Here is a 17,170-nt window from a genome sequence, read left to right as displayed (position 1 = left end):
TTGTTCAGTTACATACTCTGAATGCCCTTGAAACAGATTCCTATCTTCAAGCGTTCTTGCCTTTGTCTTGGCTGAATAGTTCAATTAATCATTCTGTTCAAGAGGGAGGCGTGCCTCTTAAGTAAGGAAGATAAAAACATTAGCATATTTTCAAAATATCACGGCCGATCTTCATTAGGATGGGCCTGGGTGAGATTCAGAAACAGGCTACCAGTACACTTTCATATGGTACTTTTATTGCATGAAAAGCATCCACTACAATGGTTTCTGCAGATCCCGAAACATGCACTTTCTCTTTCCGTTTAAAGTTTGTTGGCCACAGATGACAAATCGTTCGGACAATGCCCAGCACAACTCTCCCTGATGCATACCCACGAGGCATGCACAGCATTAAACTCTGGTGTGCCTAATTACAGCCTCAGACTAGGGTGAGCTACTTGTGCTTGTGTGTGTTTTTTTTCAATACCACATCATTTATAAATCACACCCCAAGAGAGGCTGAAAGGAATCTCTGCGAAGCTGAACTTTTCTTCGGTCCGACCGGTACCTCCATCAAGCACACGTCTCCGTGGGCGCAGCGGCGTTACTTCGAAAGGTTCTTTCCCTGGTAAGACAAGGGACAGCAAGACTGTTAAAAAGATAACACGCACGAAGGAGTCTCTGTTATCCTCTCGTGCAACTGGCAAGCCATGAACCTGCACCATATACACATTCTCACATTACACATCGAGTTCTTTTTTTATTTTTTAATATTAGAATATTTGACATTGTCGTTAAAAGCATAGCCATATAATGTTTACATCGTTTCAAAACGGAGATTTTCTTTTTTGCGCGCGATTCAACAATTTAAGAGTAAAAGGGATATGATGTCACTACCATCTAAAGGACCGAGTCCCAAGATTCAGTTCAGCCTACTAAACAGACAATAGTCTTAAAAAAGAAAGGGCTGCTTAATCTAAGTGACCCTCGACATCCCCGTTTATTTGGAAAAACACCTAGAAACCCAGCATAACTGAATTTGTATGCAGGTAGGGTAGTACGGTAAAGGTTACTTACCTGCATTATTTGTTCAGAAGTATATTTGTATGCATACTAATGCCATTTAGTGTTCTGATCAGAATATTTCAAGTTCTTTTTCTTTTAATTGTCTGTTACGGAATCTGGCACGATTAGGACTCCTCCTCTCCGCCCCTCTATGATTTTTGAATGGTTTATATAACCAATTACCCTAGGTTTTGTAAGCTAGTACATGTGTTACGTTTTACATCAGTACTCCGTTTTAGCTTGTGGGCTTGTCTGTCTGCTACATATCGGTTACTACTTTATAACTGTGAAGTATGAAGCTTGCTTTTTCTAACTGAAAAGCACTTGGACACCCGCAGGTCTAGTTGGCGCTACAGAAAACTCCAAGATAAATAAATAAACCCCCCAATCACATGACTGTTAAGCCATGACTCAACCCCATTAATGTAGCTGTGGTACAGATGAAGAGTGAAAAACTGTTCCTTACTGTCTGTTAGTAGAGCTTCTCTCTTGGCATGAAATCCACATAGTATTAATACCCTGCAGCCATCATATAGACGTCCGCTGAGGGTATGTTATTAAGAAAGCCATGGTATCCATTTCTTACACGTAGAATGTGGGCAAGAAAGAGAATCAGATGGCATAGAGCCCATGCATACGACCTTTGCTAGGATGACTCTAATGACTTTCAGCAGCTTCAGTGAATGATCCGTTGCTTTGCTATCTCCTTCCCATACTCAATTAGACAGCAGAACTGAGCAGCCTGAACATAGGACAGCTGGACTGGGAGTGCCAGAACTCCATGTTTGTCCTGCTGGCAAAACCAAGCAGTTTGTTCCGCCATAAGTGGTACTGTTTTCAAGCGCTCTATCAACATTTACCTTCAATGGGACAACCATGGACAGCAGGTTCAGATACGGGGCTAGAAATTCTGCTTATTTGTGTGTGCATGCATGTGGAGGCTGTCATTTAAATGCACTTGTGCTAGGTGCCTTTCAGGAAAGGAAAAGCTGGCAGTCATCACGACTGCTGACACTGTTATACACTAAAGCTGTGCAGCAGCGTCCGGCAATGAACTACGTTTCCCAGGAGGCCAAAAACTCTCTGCATGTTCCAAAAAGACATCAGCCTTCTCCGATTACTGGGTATTATTCTCCTCGGAGTTCAAGGTACCCTTTGCTAAGCAATCGTGCTACAATGTTCACACAGCCTGGACCTCGCTTCATGGATACTGAATTTCGTCGAAAGCACTAGTTGCTTTTCAAATTATTGGTTTGAATGGACAACTGAAGTACAAAGTAGTATCGGGAAGTTGTGTTATTGATGAAAAACTTTTAACTATTATCTTGAGCATTTGTTTGAACAAGTTAGAATGAGGCTATTTACTATGATGCATTGTGAAATCGAGATGACTCGATGTAGATTATTGCATATGTATTTACATATGTCAAGTATAAAGTACAGTATCAGAACACTTATACGAGTGCCAAGATTATAAAACAACAGGTTGGAAACAGTATTGATCATGTTGCAGTTCTAAAAAAGTAAAAAAAAAACTATAATTTATCCTTCACCTAAGAGCATCTAGTGAAAAAGCTTGAGGTTTTCATCTTAAACACAGAGAGAAGTATAAATATACATGTATATGTGAAATACTTATTTTTTATGTTTAGCTTTCATTAATTAACCATCCAATATTGAAGTAAAGAGAGTTGGTTAAACAAACACAATGCTCAGATATAGCCTTGTCAGGTAACCTTTCACTACATCCCACAGACTTCATTGACCAGCCAATTAATGAGCAAGCAATGTTGGAGTCGTGTGTCTTTGTTCTCTTACACTATTCTCCACTTCTACAACTGGCTATCATATTCCTGTATATGTGGTGACTTGTACGGGAGGCAAAAGAAAGAAAAGAGCTTGGTTTTCATTGGATCCTAGGCACAAGGCTAGTAAAAAATAGCACAGCATGTATATACTACATGGTCATTGGAGCGTGTCACATCATCCTTACTACATATGGTAGAAGTGTAGGTAGAGGAAAAGAAGAAGCAATTATCCCTGACCAATGTACAAACCGTTCCCTCCAGTGACTGGAGTTGTGGGTACCTGAAAAAGTGGCTTTAGAATTCACATTTGTCATCATTTGAAACACATGCAAATCTGATGTGCCCCACTGCAGGAAATACTTCTGTAGGACTGTGGTATTAAATTATCACCTGTTTATTGCTTGATGACTGCAGCTCAATCAGCATGCAGATTGTTCACCACTTCGTACATGTTCTGAAAACAGATCCATGTGTTTTGTCAATGGCAAATCTTTTATGCTAAGCTGTGAGTAGTACACAATGGTAGTGCTGTCTTTGAGTATCCATACTACTTTAATTGTCGGGTGTTTGGAGGCTGGTACTGTGAATTCCGAGATGTTTGTGAGTGTGTAAGTGAAAATAGTCTGAAGCCCATCAATCCGATATCAATAATTTTTCCATACGAGCATCCCCCTCCACCTGAGATGTGTTCATAGAAATGGCAACTGAGGGCATGGAACAAGGAGACTGCATACATGCCCTTAAGTTCCCTGGCTGAGATATGTTCATGATTTGTTTTAGGATCTGGGCCATTTACAGTACTTTTTAAATCCCTCTTCTATTAAGGCAGTTACCAGAAAGGATCTGAGGAAAGAGTGTCTAATACTGCTGGATACTCATGAATGACATCTGAGACTTTAAAGCCCACTGTCCTGCACAATCAACTGATTTAAACTACTTTTCATATTCAACCCTACTTATCCTTTGTGCCCGGTGCCTATGACAGGTTCTTATTAACCCATTTAGGCTGGGGATCTTTCATAGATTAGTCACTTTCTCCGTTATGAATGATTGGACACATGATCTCCGGCCCTGTCCTTGTGATAATATCTCCCCCCAAACTACGATTCATGTTACTTTATTTTGTAAATTTTTCTCTACTGACAGGCGGTTGTTTTTGGTCCCTATTTTAAAACAATCTGGATTACTCCAATGTCGCCCTGCTCTACTGTCATTACAATTATTAGATAATGAAAATGTTTTTCTAAGAATTATAGCCTTTTTGAAAAAAGTGTTTTATCTTAGGAAACTTATGTTTACTTGAATGCTTTCTCTTACACAGTAATGATGGTTATATATTTTTAAGATTGTAATACTATAATTTTTAATGTGACTATATGTAATGTTTTTTATTATGAATTTTTACATGACATTTTTTATGTATTTTATAACTATACGCTTTTATGATTGCTATTCAACAATCGAACAAAGCTATTTTTGATTAATTGATACTGCCGACGCTTACTAACTTATTTCATACGCCCCTATTTATGTTGAATTGTCAGTCAATCAACAATTGGAAGATGATTTCAAAGCATATGTTCCCTCACTGGTCCTTTCGCGCCTAAACCTATCAAACGTTTTCTTATTCTTCCTAATCTGATCGGAGGCCAAGTTAACTCCATCTGGCTCCTATTCCCACCCATCCCCCCTCTTCCTGTGACCTTGCTATGTCAGGGGACACACATTTTGTGTTTATCACACCTATCCTCTGGTCTGGCCACAGGCCCCTTCATTCTGGCCAATCACGTTATACCTGACCAGAATGGAAACCATGTAGGCATCATCCAGTTCTTGAGCCCGCAAAGTAGCACCACCCCATACTTATCAAGCCTGACTTAAGGAGTTGGCTTAAGAACTCCATCTGGCTCCATTTTCCACCAATCATACCATTCCCCTTGACCACGGTACGTCCAGAAACAACGTTCCGTATTTGCTCCACCCATCTCATAGTCAAGGATGTATCATTTAAGACATAATGTTTGTTTGAATTAGTAAAAGGACACATCAAGTTTGAATAGAAGTGATTTGGAATTATCATTATAAATGATATGCTTGTTTTAAATTTACAGCCCTGATGATGTCCATAGAGGACGAAACATGTTGGCTGGATTGATTTGACTGCTTCTATTGATGTATATCATGGATTGAATGAGATTTGGAATTCAAAAATCAACCAAAAGACCATTTGTGATTGGAACGTAATGAGCGAGCGGATCGAGATTAGGATTCTTTGAAATATTGTATAAATGATGGATTGATATTTACACGCTCCTTTGTGGCCAAGGATTGAATTTTTTCTGACGTGGCCAAGTGGCATTGGGAACACCATAAGTTTAGTGTCAAGGTGAAACTATGAAATTTCCCAGATTAAACACCAGTGCACCGATGTTCTAAACCCTCACTGCCAGCGAGTTGTGTTCTTGCACTATGCAGTAATGTAGATCCTGGACTTTTTTGAGACAACGTCTGGTGCGGTCACTGAAAATGTCTAAGCATGGAAGCACATCAGGAGCACAGTCCAAATCCTTTGTCCACTGAAGTCTCTGACACTAGAGATTAAGAGGCTCCAGCAACCCCAATGAAGTTTGCACAGGACACCCTGTGCTAGGACCATACCATAGGTCTTGAGACCCAACAACGAGGACCACACCACACCCATGAAAAGACATGGCCCTGCCCCCTCTCCAGAGAGACCTCAAAAGCAGTCTTAGCTCCACAGCAAGAAATGCACCAAGTTGGCAGGGTTTTTCTAGACGTGGGCCCCTTGCTCACTTTGCCACTAGACTCGAGCTAGCCAGGCTGATGAGGGGTGTTACCCCGAAAATGGTCCCAGGAAGCTTGTTTCTGGTCCAGCGAAGACCTGGCTTGGCAGGTCAGGCTGGACTGTTCCTATGAGGAACAGGGTCAAGACTGATTTGCACATGGCTGTGTCTGAACTGGGGCGGCGAAGTGAGCTAAAGAAGGATGATGGATTGAACCCAGATCTGTGAATGGGGGTGAGTGCCCGGATGTTTCAGCGCTCCGTCCATCAACTCCTTGTGTTTGCCCCGGTCGTGAGAGGATCATATTTTTACAAAGGGACCTCCTTCAAAGAATGCCCGCCAGTCAGAGCCACCCACATAAGACGTCGAAAGGCCTCAAAGACAGGAGACTCTGAAGCTCCTATCTTTGAGACACGGATATTTCTTCACACTATCCCCTAAGGCCACATATGCCTTATGTAGTGCAAAATCATTGGCAGACAGAAATTCTCACTGCCATGACGTGTACTAGCAAAGTGGTTCTCTCTACTGTTAGAGATGTTCATTCAACACCTGGAAAAGCAACAACTCTGGCCGGACTTGCTCAGTCAGCATTAAGTTCAGTTAGTTCATCCTAACATAAAGTTATTCAATCTTGTCAATGGAGCCTGAGATTTTACAATGTGGTTATTTACAGACCTGTAACAATGTGTGGACATTCTAAAAGGATCTAGAAAATCTACTAAAGGGGCAGGCTTTGCAGCTTAATGGAAACTGTTTGTCATTTGTTTGCACTAATCACAACATTCCGAACCTTGTCTGCTATCTGCTCCACATGCAGTAAATAGGGCTTGTGTGAACAGGCAAGGTGGGTGCTGATTGAAGAACCATAATAAGCAAATTGAAATGAAAGAACAATAGCAGTTTTAATCTAGAGTAATGTGAATCACAACAGAAGGATATCAGTTAGTTCAAGAATAACCAGCATCTGACAACAGATTGCATGGTTATTCTAGAACTCGTGGTAATATTCTAGATATCGTACAAAGACATTAAATGCACTGTTACAGTAAGCAAAACACACAGTGTGAGAGGTTCCGCAGCTAGCCTACAGTTTCATGCAAGTGCACCTAGCAGAAATAGCCGCATAGATGCATAATGTTGCTTTTTTTTAAATCCCTGTCATTAAGGCCTTCATGGAAGTCTTAAAAGGGTAATCCCTCTGAGGCTGCTTCCATACCCTTCTAGTGGCCACTATATTATCCTCACTCACTCCGCTCCATGTGTGTCCACCACAATGTATGTCATGGAATGTAATATTCCTTGTGGCCATTACCTCCCTCAAGAAAGTTAGTAAACTTCAAGCGTATTTGTGGAAGAACCCTTTTTGCAGTTCCTGTACAGAATTGTGCTATGAACACACTCTATTTTTCCCAGAAGTGGAATTGCCTTTTTGTGTAAACCAGTCTATCATCTTACTTTCCTTTTTTCTCTCAGCCACAATAGCTGGCAGAAAAAGCACTAAACACAGTGAATGAGGGAGGGCCATCATGTATTAGGTTAATATTATTCAATTCAGTAAGAAAACCAAGCAATGGTTTGTTGCTTTTGCACATGCACACCGTACATACTTCAGCAACTCCGTCTCAAAGGTAGGACTGGCAAGGTGGATCCTTAGATGTATTCAGCTCCAAAATGTTGTAGCAAAACATGATATAATTATGTTGCATTCAACTAGCAAAAATAATTCACAGTGGAATTCTTGGGTAATATCCCACAAGCAGACATTTGTAAGGCTTCTATTTAGACTTTCATCAACACATTCACTAAGCATTAATGTGTGGATATTCATATCTGTCAAAAAAGACAAGTCAGACAGACGTACTTGAAGAACTGTTCAAGCAGTATTCTGCTCACCAGCCATTGTATTAGGTTTCTGGGTACTGCGGTTCATGCTGCAAACAGAAAATGTTATTTACCTGTACCAATCGATTTGTAACTTGTAGAGTACAAAATAAGAAAACCGGCACTGCCATAAACTAGTAATTGCATATTCTTTCTCCAGGTCACAGACCTTTTAACACTTTATATCCTCACAAATATACTTAACCATGGGGTGTAAAAAATCATGAATTAGGGTCTGTGCCCTGGTACATTGTGGATTTCAAGGGAGATACTGCGTGTCACCTCAAAAACAAAACCTCCTATTTGAAGCAAAACAACTTGTAACATTCAGAGCCCAACAAGAGGTGGAAAGAGTGTTCATAGTGTATGTATGGGGTATTTTTTATAGCGCAAACCTAGCCAAAAAGCAAAAAGTGTGCACCTGGTGAAAGACAAGCATAAAGTCAACAATTATTAGGAGAGGAAGATGGGTTGTGGACTGTTAATGCACTGTGATGTAGTGCTCTTTAAATAGGGGAGGCTGCAATTATTTTCCTAAATTGGAGTACTGTTGGGGCAGTTGAGATGGATACAGGGTTGGTCTTCCAGATCCTGGAAGCATATATGGAACTAGCTTGCTTTTTTTCCACTTCTTAGGATATGATTCATAGCACTTGTTCACGACCAAGTCATACACAGGTCTGAACGACCAAGTACGATGCGAAGATCGCGTAGCTGAATCGTGCAGCGCTATGGAGCCGACTTCAGATCGAGTGAGTACGATGCTGATTTGGACAGCTGCTTCGCCTAGGTCTCAGTGAGACAAAACGGCTGTTGGAAGTGTACTTCGAGGGGCAGTAGCAGGCCCCCCCTTCACCCTGGGCTCTGCAAATCTGTCACGGGGGTGTGCCCATGTGTCCCCCAATTCAGGCATGCATAGTGTGGGGGGCACCATTGGTTGCCCGCCACAGGGTGTACGCTTTTCCAAAGCCAACGCCTTTTCTGCTACTGGAGCCTGTGTATGCGTCTGTACACGGGCTCCCATAGAATTCAATGGGAGCCGAGTGAAGCAAGTCCATAAGCATACAGCAACATCGGACTCGCTCGTTCGGACTCCCGGAGCACGTCTCCCTCGGAAAGCCCTCCGGATCCGAGTCATACAGAGGGATTTCCTAGCAAGATCAGAATTGGGTCCTTAATCTACAGTCTGAAGGTGTCCTGGCTGAGGGTGTGCCAAGAACAACCAAAGATGGTGAGGCTGTCTGCAGGATAAGAGTGGGTGCTGGGCGTAGTCAATGTAAATGATGCAACTGGTTTTGAAGTTACTGCAGGCTGGCAAGTGGAATCAATGCAGTTCCATCAGGATGGGAGTGACGTGATCATATTACTGCAGAGCTTGGATGAGTAATACTGTGGCATTTAGCTTGAACTTCAGTTTTGATGCAATAGTATACAGGCTTGCTCATCAGTTTTACAGTACCTTTTCAAAAGAAACGGTTTGACTTTCATTAGAGGAGAACGTTGGTACAGGCCATCTTTGTTTTTTTCCGTCAATATGTTCCTTAAGAGTGAGGTTGTTGTTCAGGGTGTATCCAAGTGACTAGGCATTCAGTGAAAGTAGGGGTTCCATGTTGCTGAGGAAACTTTGTACTGTATCTTGTTAGTTGTTCTTGAAAAATAACAGGAGTTCAGTCTTGGTTGGGTTCAGGTGCAAGCAGGGGCTGGACATTCACATCTGGATAATATGTAAGAGGTATTTGAGGAATTGAATGTCTAAAGCAGAGAGTTTCACGTAGAGTTGTGTATCATCCGCGTATTGGAGAATCTTGATGTTGTTCTCTGAGAGTAAAGCACTTAATAGATCTATGTAAAGGTTGAAGAGGACAGGAGACAGTTTTAACACTGGGGGACTCAAGAAATGTTATTGTTTAGGGCACCTTGACAAGTTTAAAAGCTGTAGGTGGGGACCTGATATGAGGAAACTAGTATCCCCTATGTCCCTTAGTAAACATGTTTCAGCCATCGCACCAACGCAACACCAGGCTACTTGAGTTTCTTTAGGACCTCACACATATCCCACTGCAATGTTTACTATTATCTGTGGTGAGGGAGAAACCAAATAGGTTAAGTGTTGGGATGAGTATCCTTGGATTGTGTGACTGCATGGTCCGGTCCGGGTCTCTAACCCGAAAGAGCTACAATAGGAACGTTTTTAATAGAAACACAATAAAAAGAGTGTGACCAAATAGGTTAGCATGTATAGAGGGCATGATTTTGGGGAATGGGGTTTCACACTTTACAGTGCAGAGATAATATTGAACATTGAAGTGGGATCTGTGTGAAGTCCTGAAGAAAGCCAAGTAACCCAGTGAGGCGTTGATGAGATGGCTGCAAAATGTTGACCAAGGGACAGAGGATACTAGTTTATTCATAAGATGTCCCCACCTACAGGTTTATTAATATTAAGATGCCCCGAACAATAACATTTCTTGGGGACACCTTGCACAATTTTAACGTAAGGATCCCTTTAACAACCAAAGACCTCCCTTGGTTTGCATGGTTGAGCCCACCTAGAAACACTAGGCATCTAGATGAGGACTCCATGATGAAGCATGCCACTGGAAGCTCTAGTGGGTGAGAGTCCTTTTAAACACCCTAGAAGATTCGCCCAAGCAGTTATAGAGGAGGGATAAGCAGATTGAATGAGGGTTCCTTGTTGTTTTTGAAAGTCAGACTTTGGGAAGGCGAGTAAGCTTCATTTACAGCTTCTCACTCCACCCATCACTTGTTTTGATAAATGGTGATCTCTGGGCAAACAAAGGTTACATCTCTGTTCGTACTACGTTATTGAATAACTCTAAAGAAGAAAGAGTCTCTTTTGAGAACACTGGATACAATAAAAAGGATCACAAAAAGATTATAAACACTTTTTCCTGGGAAGCGCACAGGAAATATTTACGTGCTCTAATTTTATCTTGCAGGCCCACGAATCAGTAATACTGTTAGGGCTCTATAAACTGTAAATTAATTGCATACCACATAGGTATTAGAATATCCGTTTCACCTGTATATACACACATAACACACATTGATGGCAACATTAGTGAGTGATAGAGGGATCTGACCCTGTCCTGACGAAGAGGCAGGTAGCCTCGAAACATGTTGACACCATCAGGAAAACTAGCTCATTGACAAGCTGTGTTTTTCTCTGCCACACCAATTTTTAACAATACCAGCCTATGAGTAATAATGTATTTTTTTGTTTTCAAAAGGCCAGGTATTCTTTTAACCTCACTTTTCCTATCACTTTTTGACCCTACTTACACTCACAACAATACACCTCACATAGCACTTACAATATCTGAGTGCTCCAGCGTAGTCGCTAGTCGTAGCACGCCCCGTCCCGCAGCGGGGCGGGAAGACCCCGATGATGAAGCATGACACCAAGGGACCTTTTGGTGTGTGAGGGGTATGTTAACAAATACTGTGTATGCCTGTCATATCTTGGCTCACAGGAAAACCTGTTAGAGGTGGATCTTGTTGTTTGAATATACCATTGACTGGAGGAGGGTGCATCCACCCCAGTGCTTTTTAAGCACTACCTCTTCACTCCCTATTTTGATTTTTGCTTGCAAATGCAATAGGTCTCGCATTTGCTAGAGATTACGCTAGTGGCATTGTAAATGACAATGCCATTTATTTATCTGCTTTCAAAACCAACACATAAATAACAATTTTGTCATTTACAATGCCAATAGCTCTAACTTGTGCAAAGGCGAGACCGTTGTATTGTAAATGCTTGTTTTGATTGCCATGATTTGGTCAGAATATACCGTGACAAACTGACATAAGAAGATTCTAGAACTGTTTAGGTTTGTTGATGCACACAAACATCACCAGATCACAGAAAATGTAGCTTAATAAGGCAAAAGGTCTAAAATCACAGTCACCAGAAGTCATAATCAGACCAGGATTTCAGGATTACTCCCAGCTACATAAATTACTTCTCTTCATTCATTGTACCAAAATGTACGTCATGATGATGTCATAAAATCTTGTGTGATGACAGTCCTGAAAATCACATTTGGATACTATGGTGTAGGCCAATACTTTCCTTATTCCCAGACACTAAATGAACTTCTGATGACACAACTGGAGTAACAAAATTATTTGTAAAAACAACACCACTTTTCTAGAAACATATTGGCAATCTTTCACACACAAGAAATAGTTAAGGATGCGTTTAAATGAAATGATTTTATGGACTACAAATAAGTAAAACTAAAATCACATACTGCTTTTTTAAAACAGTTCTTCAGCGCTTCAAATTGCTTTGCACACGCATCTTTTTGCAACTCCGATTTCCCTGTTGTTGTGGCAGCCACACACTTTCCATAGGATATGGCCTACAAGACAAGCACACAGTTTAAACATTCAGTTGAAGCTAAAGTGTGAACAAAAATCCTTTTTACAATAACATTCAGAGCATGGAAAACTGGCTTGTAGCAAATTCCAGATTAAAGTACTTGGAATTATTAATTCCTGGTTTACCTGCTTGCTCGAAGCCATCTCTAAAGGTGTCTAATAAAGTGAGAGTCTGACCTTTTTAGTCATAATCGATGCTTTACTAATTGAAGTTGCTTCATTGAAATTAGTCTGGTAAGGCGAGCGGGCAGGCACCAGTGCATACTTGCAAAGTGAAAATAGATGTCTCAGAGAAGATCAAGATGTGAAGCGCATATAAAGCTCAAGTGTAAAACAGCATATTTTATTCATCCACAATTCTCATGATAGGATTACAAGGGTACAGCCTCCACCGACGTCTTCTCTCACTAGTATTAAAGGGGCTTGGTTCTTTGAAAGCCAGCTGACGTAGTCTAAGGTGTCTTTTGATCAGTTAGGGGAGAGAGAAGCGGAGATCCATTCGGCTTCCATTCAACAGATAAATAATCAAAGAGGAATGGATCATTTGTCCTGTTTATACCAGGGTATAGGGGTCTGGGCGTCTATAAAAACTAGGCCTGGGTGTAGTTCGCTGAGTTTTGCTACGTGGAATTCCACGAAGCTACGAAATAAATCTGCAAAATTGCATGAGTGGCGGAGTGCAGTGCGAACTGCAGTTTGTGCCGGTATTCCTGCTGCTCGGGTAGAAATTCTACCAGAGCGGCAGCTCGCGCTCACAAACTTACCGATCGCGAACGGGAAAAATACTCTGCTGCACATTGCGAAGAAGAGTTTTCTGCACTCCGCAAAGTGTGGGGTGCAGAAAACTCCGCAAACGGAGCAAAGTTCACCACCCAGGCCTAATAAAGACCCTCATTCACGTGGTAGTCGTAACAGCAGTAGATCTTGATTGTCCACTTCAATCTTTTACGGGAACAGAATCATCATTGGGTCTTGGTTGGGCTTTCCTCCACCAGGAGGCAGGCCAACTGGTTATTCACTGTAGTGATCAGGAATGGTGAGGTTGAGAGTGAGGAAAGTTTAAAAATGCCTCCATTCCTATAGAACATGGAAGCAGGAGGGTGGCCTCAAAAGTCTCAGTCTGGACTCTTCTCCTACCTCAGGAGATCCGGAGCTAGTAGAACCCGAAGGAATGCTTGATCCAGCAAATACTATCACCCTTGATCAGCAGACTGGGTTCCGACAGCCAAAGTAGGCCAATAATTTGGTAGCAGGATTCACAAACCCATGGATAAGAAGGTTAAGGGCAGTCTACGGGCAGAGTGCCCCAGGCCATTGTTGGATGGTAAAGTGCCTTTCACACCGGTAATCGATGGCAAGATGGCCACGTTTATGTAGTATAGATGCTAGTCATTGTTAAGGGACGAATACATATATCTAGCACACACCGTATTTTCCATAGGCCATACTTGCATGCAGACCCACACACCCGACAGGGAAAAACACTTCGCAGAACCTGCTGGGTGGCCGTGTCTGTGTGCATGTTGATGGAAAAGGTATCCAGAAATCCTTTAAATAGCTTTTTTCATAATTGTGCCATTTTTTCTTTACTGTATATAATTTGACCTCACACACATGCCTTAACATGTCCTGTGTAATTGTAAGTTGTGCATGAATTCTTAGAAAAGAGATAGAGGAAGTATGGGTTGATTATCAAAGGTGATCTCTCATTTGTACAGAAAGCTGCCCAATAGAAGTTTTTTCTCATTACCCGTTTTTCCAATTCTACAGCATGCCACGTGGAGCAGATTAAACAGATGCATTAGGACAAAATGTGTCTTTTACCGTTTTAACATCTAAATGAACGAGCATTGGAAATACAATAGGTCTCGCGTTTGTTGGAGTTGGAGCTAATAGCATTGTAAATGCCAATGTTTTAGGTCTCGGCTAGTGTGACTGCGCATAAGCGCAGCTCGCTCTGCGAGATTTATTGCAGATCAGCCCCGCCCTTCATTTCCATTGGCTGGCGTCACAGATTATGCTAAACGGTGGCAAGCCATTGGAAAATAGCTATGTGTGTTGACTTCCTTTGGCTTTTTGTGCCGTCCCACTTGGACTGTCTCGCCTGCTTTCCGTTCGTCATAAACGTGAAAAGTGTGAAATGTAAATTGGGATTTTTGGTGTTAATCCAATGATGAAATTCCATAAGGGTCTCACGATTCATCTACAATAACAGTAATCCTTTCGCAGCCAGCTTGCGATGCTGGCTGCGATATATTGATGATATTTTCTTCATCTGGCAGGGTACATGTGAGACCCTTATGGAATTTCATCATTGGATTAACACCAAAAATCCCAATTTACATTTCACACTTGTGCAGAATCAGTACAGTATGGACTTCCTGGACATCTCCATTAAAGTTAGTGTAGATAACACACTATACACTACATTATTTACAAAACCAACTGCACGGAATACGCTCCTGAAATTTAACAGCCATCACCCACAGGCCCTCAAGGATGGGTTGCCCTTTGGACAATTCCTCCGTTTGCGGAGGAATTGTTCAAGAAGGGTAGACTATTTCACTGAAGCAGAACAACTCAAAGTGAAATTGCATGCACGGGGCTATCCTAATAAACTCCTTAAACGTTCCCTTAAACATGCATGGTATAATGACCGGGAAGCACTTTTACAGGTGAAAACGAAAACATCTGTGCCCAAATTGGTTTGTGTCACAACGTTTGGTACGGCAACTAATTCCATTAAAAAACTGATTTCCAAGCACTGGTCATTGCTATCTAGTTTACCAGAACTCGTAGAGAAGCCAATGGTAGCCTTTAAAAGAGGCGCAAATCTCAGAGACAGATTGGTGCACGCCTACAGAAATAAAGACACCAATTTGATTGACAATATGCGTCAACTTAGTCCAGTCGTAGGGCATTATAAATGCAATCACTGTATGGCATGTCTAACTACTAGCAATTTGAAATGTTTCTCACTAAATGGCAAGTCAATTACCCTTAAAGGGTTTTCTAATTGCAACATGTCAAATGTCGTGTACTGCATTCAAAGCCCTTGTGGCATCAAATATTTTGGCAAAATCACACAAACAGTGAAGAAACGTATCCTTCAACATCAGTCAAGAATACGCTGTCACACCAAAAATGCCCCCTTGGTAGAGCACTTTCTCCTGAAAAAACACACTGAGAAAGAGATACTCTGGTGGGTGGTTGAGATTGTAAAACCTACCATTAGACAACCGAAAGTTGACCGCATCCTGACCATGAAAGAACAGCGTTGGATTTGTTTTGCTGATCCTGTCAAAAAAGGTCTCAATTCATGCACGGAATGGCAAACTTTACCCTGTCTCACCTAAGGTGAAATCTGATATCATCTCTCAAATCTATGCCCATATGAAGGCTGATTATTACTACCTCCATTTGACATACTCTAGTGTGACACCATAGCAAAAGGGTGTAATCAAAATACAATGTCCTAATAGGTTGAACTAACAGTCAATTAAACATGCATGCGCATCGCATTGCTGGCAAGGAAAAAGGAGAACACTCTTTGGTTTAAAGTAAGATATTCATTCATCTTATTTTATGGTATGAATTCATGGTCAGTAGTATACAGTTATAAGCAGCACTGCATAAACTCAATTTGTGACAACCATATAAAACTTGGTGCTCTACAAAAGTGACTGTAGTGAGGGTGGCGACGCAAGTGAGAGGGTGAACAGCATGGACGGCGCACAGTGAACAAGGTGCAAACAATCTACAGTGGGTGGCTCAAATCATGTGACAAAGTGGTATCACAGATTAAGGATTGCTTTTCATTATTTGAACCACATTAGAGAGGTACGCCTGTTAATGAGCTGTGAAGTCGACGGCGTTTCGATCCACGTAAGTAAGGATCGTCATCAGGACTAGGTTGTCTAACTTGGGGCGTGCTGCAAAGGAAAAAAGGATATATCAAGGAGGGAAGGCGGTGGTCTGGCGTGGGAGGTGTGTGAGGGGGGGGGGGAATTATTTACCTGGAGAGGCGCTTGATAACGTGCGATCTAAGGCGATCATCAATTGGGATTTAATTCTGCACGGGGGCACTATAATTAAAAAGCAAAGCGGCCATTAGTAGTAGGGTACTCGACTAGTTGCAAATACTGGGTAATTACAAAGGTACCTAAGATCAAGAAGTACCCACCGGCAGGGAATGCTGAGTGGCCGTGTGATGTCTGCCGATAGCCAGCACGAGTCCTGTGGAAAAGGAGACATGGACGGAGCGATCAATTAGTATAATCGGTCGTTCCGTGTGTGGTAACAAGGGCAGTGAAAGAAGGGTCGGTTCTGGATCATTTACCTCTTAGATCAGCGTGCTGGCATAAGACAGCGTCCTATAGTCTGGTGAATTCAGGCGTGTGTCTGGCAGGTAGACTTGCTTCCGCGTGTGGGAGCTGAATTTGGGGATGACCGGGCGGCTGTGTGAAGTACGTCGGCATCAGCACGAGTCCTGTAAAAGGGGGACAGGGATGGGGCGATCAATTACAGAAAGGCCGTTGTGCCGGTTTAAGAGAGTAACGGTTAACCTCGCAGGACCGGGACTGCGGGATCTCAGAGTAATTACCTATGGGATCTTCATGCCGGAGGGGGACTGAATCCTAGGGTCTGGCGAGCAATGGCGCTCGTGAATGCTGGTAGTTTACTTCCGCGTGTGGGCGGAGACTGGGCGGGGCCAAGCGGATGACGGGGAGGGCAGGGGGCGTGATTTAGAGGCGTGTGGTAGGTCGTGACGGGTCTTGGAAGAGTAGGGGGTGTCTGACGAATGGCGTGACTGCGCTCGGAAGGGATGATAGATAGAAATCAAAAACAGCAATTTTTTAAAACGAACAGTAGCGTGAAGGACAGTACATATCCATATTGAATCACTTTTGTTTGTAAACGAGGCATGATAGATAAGCGAACAATTTAAAGAGACCCTCATTAATATACAGTTGTCAACATCAACAAGTATGTCATGGGTAATGATATATCTCATAGCGCTGTATTGTGGCACATTACGCAACTGTATTTATAAAAAGGAAAGGGAAAAAGGAGAAAGGAACATTTATCAGATTCTTATCGCAATCAGGAGACCAGAGGTGGGCGAGAAAGACAGGGAGCCAACCAATGGAGGGGAAGGATGAGTCAATGGTTTAAGTGGTAACCGTGCTGTTCCACTCATCGATCGTGTTAAGGCCATTGTTTACA

The 17,170-nt window shown here is 42.1% G+C and overlaps 1 protein-coding gene and 1 long non-coding RNA gene across 4 annotated transcripts in view; both read right to left on the bottom strand.

The window, feature by feature from the left end:
• Positions 1-214: 214 nt before the first annotated feature.
• The window catches only part of NDUFAF8 (NADH:ubiquinone oxidoreductase complex assembly factor 8), a 71,807-nt gene continuing 54,851 nt past the window's right edge, over positions 215-17,170 (bottom strand). For 2 of the 3 annotated variants that reach the window (XM_078654188.1, XM_078654187.1), the window contains exons 3-4: positions 11,815-11,925; positions 215-604 (exon numbers count right to left, since the gene is read on the bottom strand). In XM_078654188.1, coding sequence (XP_078510314.1) covers positions 584-604; positions 11,815-11,925 — 132 coding nt within the window. In that variant the 3' untranslated portion in view covers positions 215-583. The remainder of the gene's footprint in view (positions 605-11,814; positions 11,926-17,170) is intronic. The other variant, XR_013598768.1, reaches the window with a different exon arrangement.
• The window catches only part of LOC144769993 (uncharacterized), a 50,942-nt gene continuing 49,913 nt past the window's right edge, over positions 16,142-17,170 (bottom strand). The window contains exons 2-3 of the long non-coding RNA XR_013598769.1: positions 16,284-16,433; positions 16,142-16,180 (exon numbers count right to left, since the gene is read on the bottom strand). This is a non-coding gene — a long non-coding RNA (uncharacterized LOC144769993). The remainder of the gene's footprint in view (positions 16,181-16,283; positions 16,434-17,170) is intronic.

Source organism: Lissotriton helveticus, chromosome 7, assembly GCF_964261635.1.
Source record: "Lissotriton helveticus chromosome 7, aLisHel1.1, whole genome shotgun sequence".
In the NCBI taxonomy this organism is placed as follows: domain Eukaryota; kingdom Metazoa; phylum Chordata; class Amphibia; order Caudata; family Salamandridae; genus Lissotriton; species Lissotriton helveticus.
Note: the sequence above shows the minus strand (reverse complement) of the source record. Positions and strands in the feature narration are given on the sequence as shown.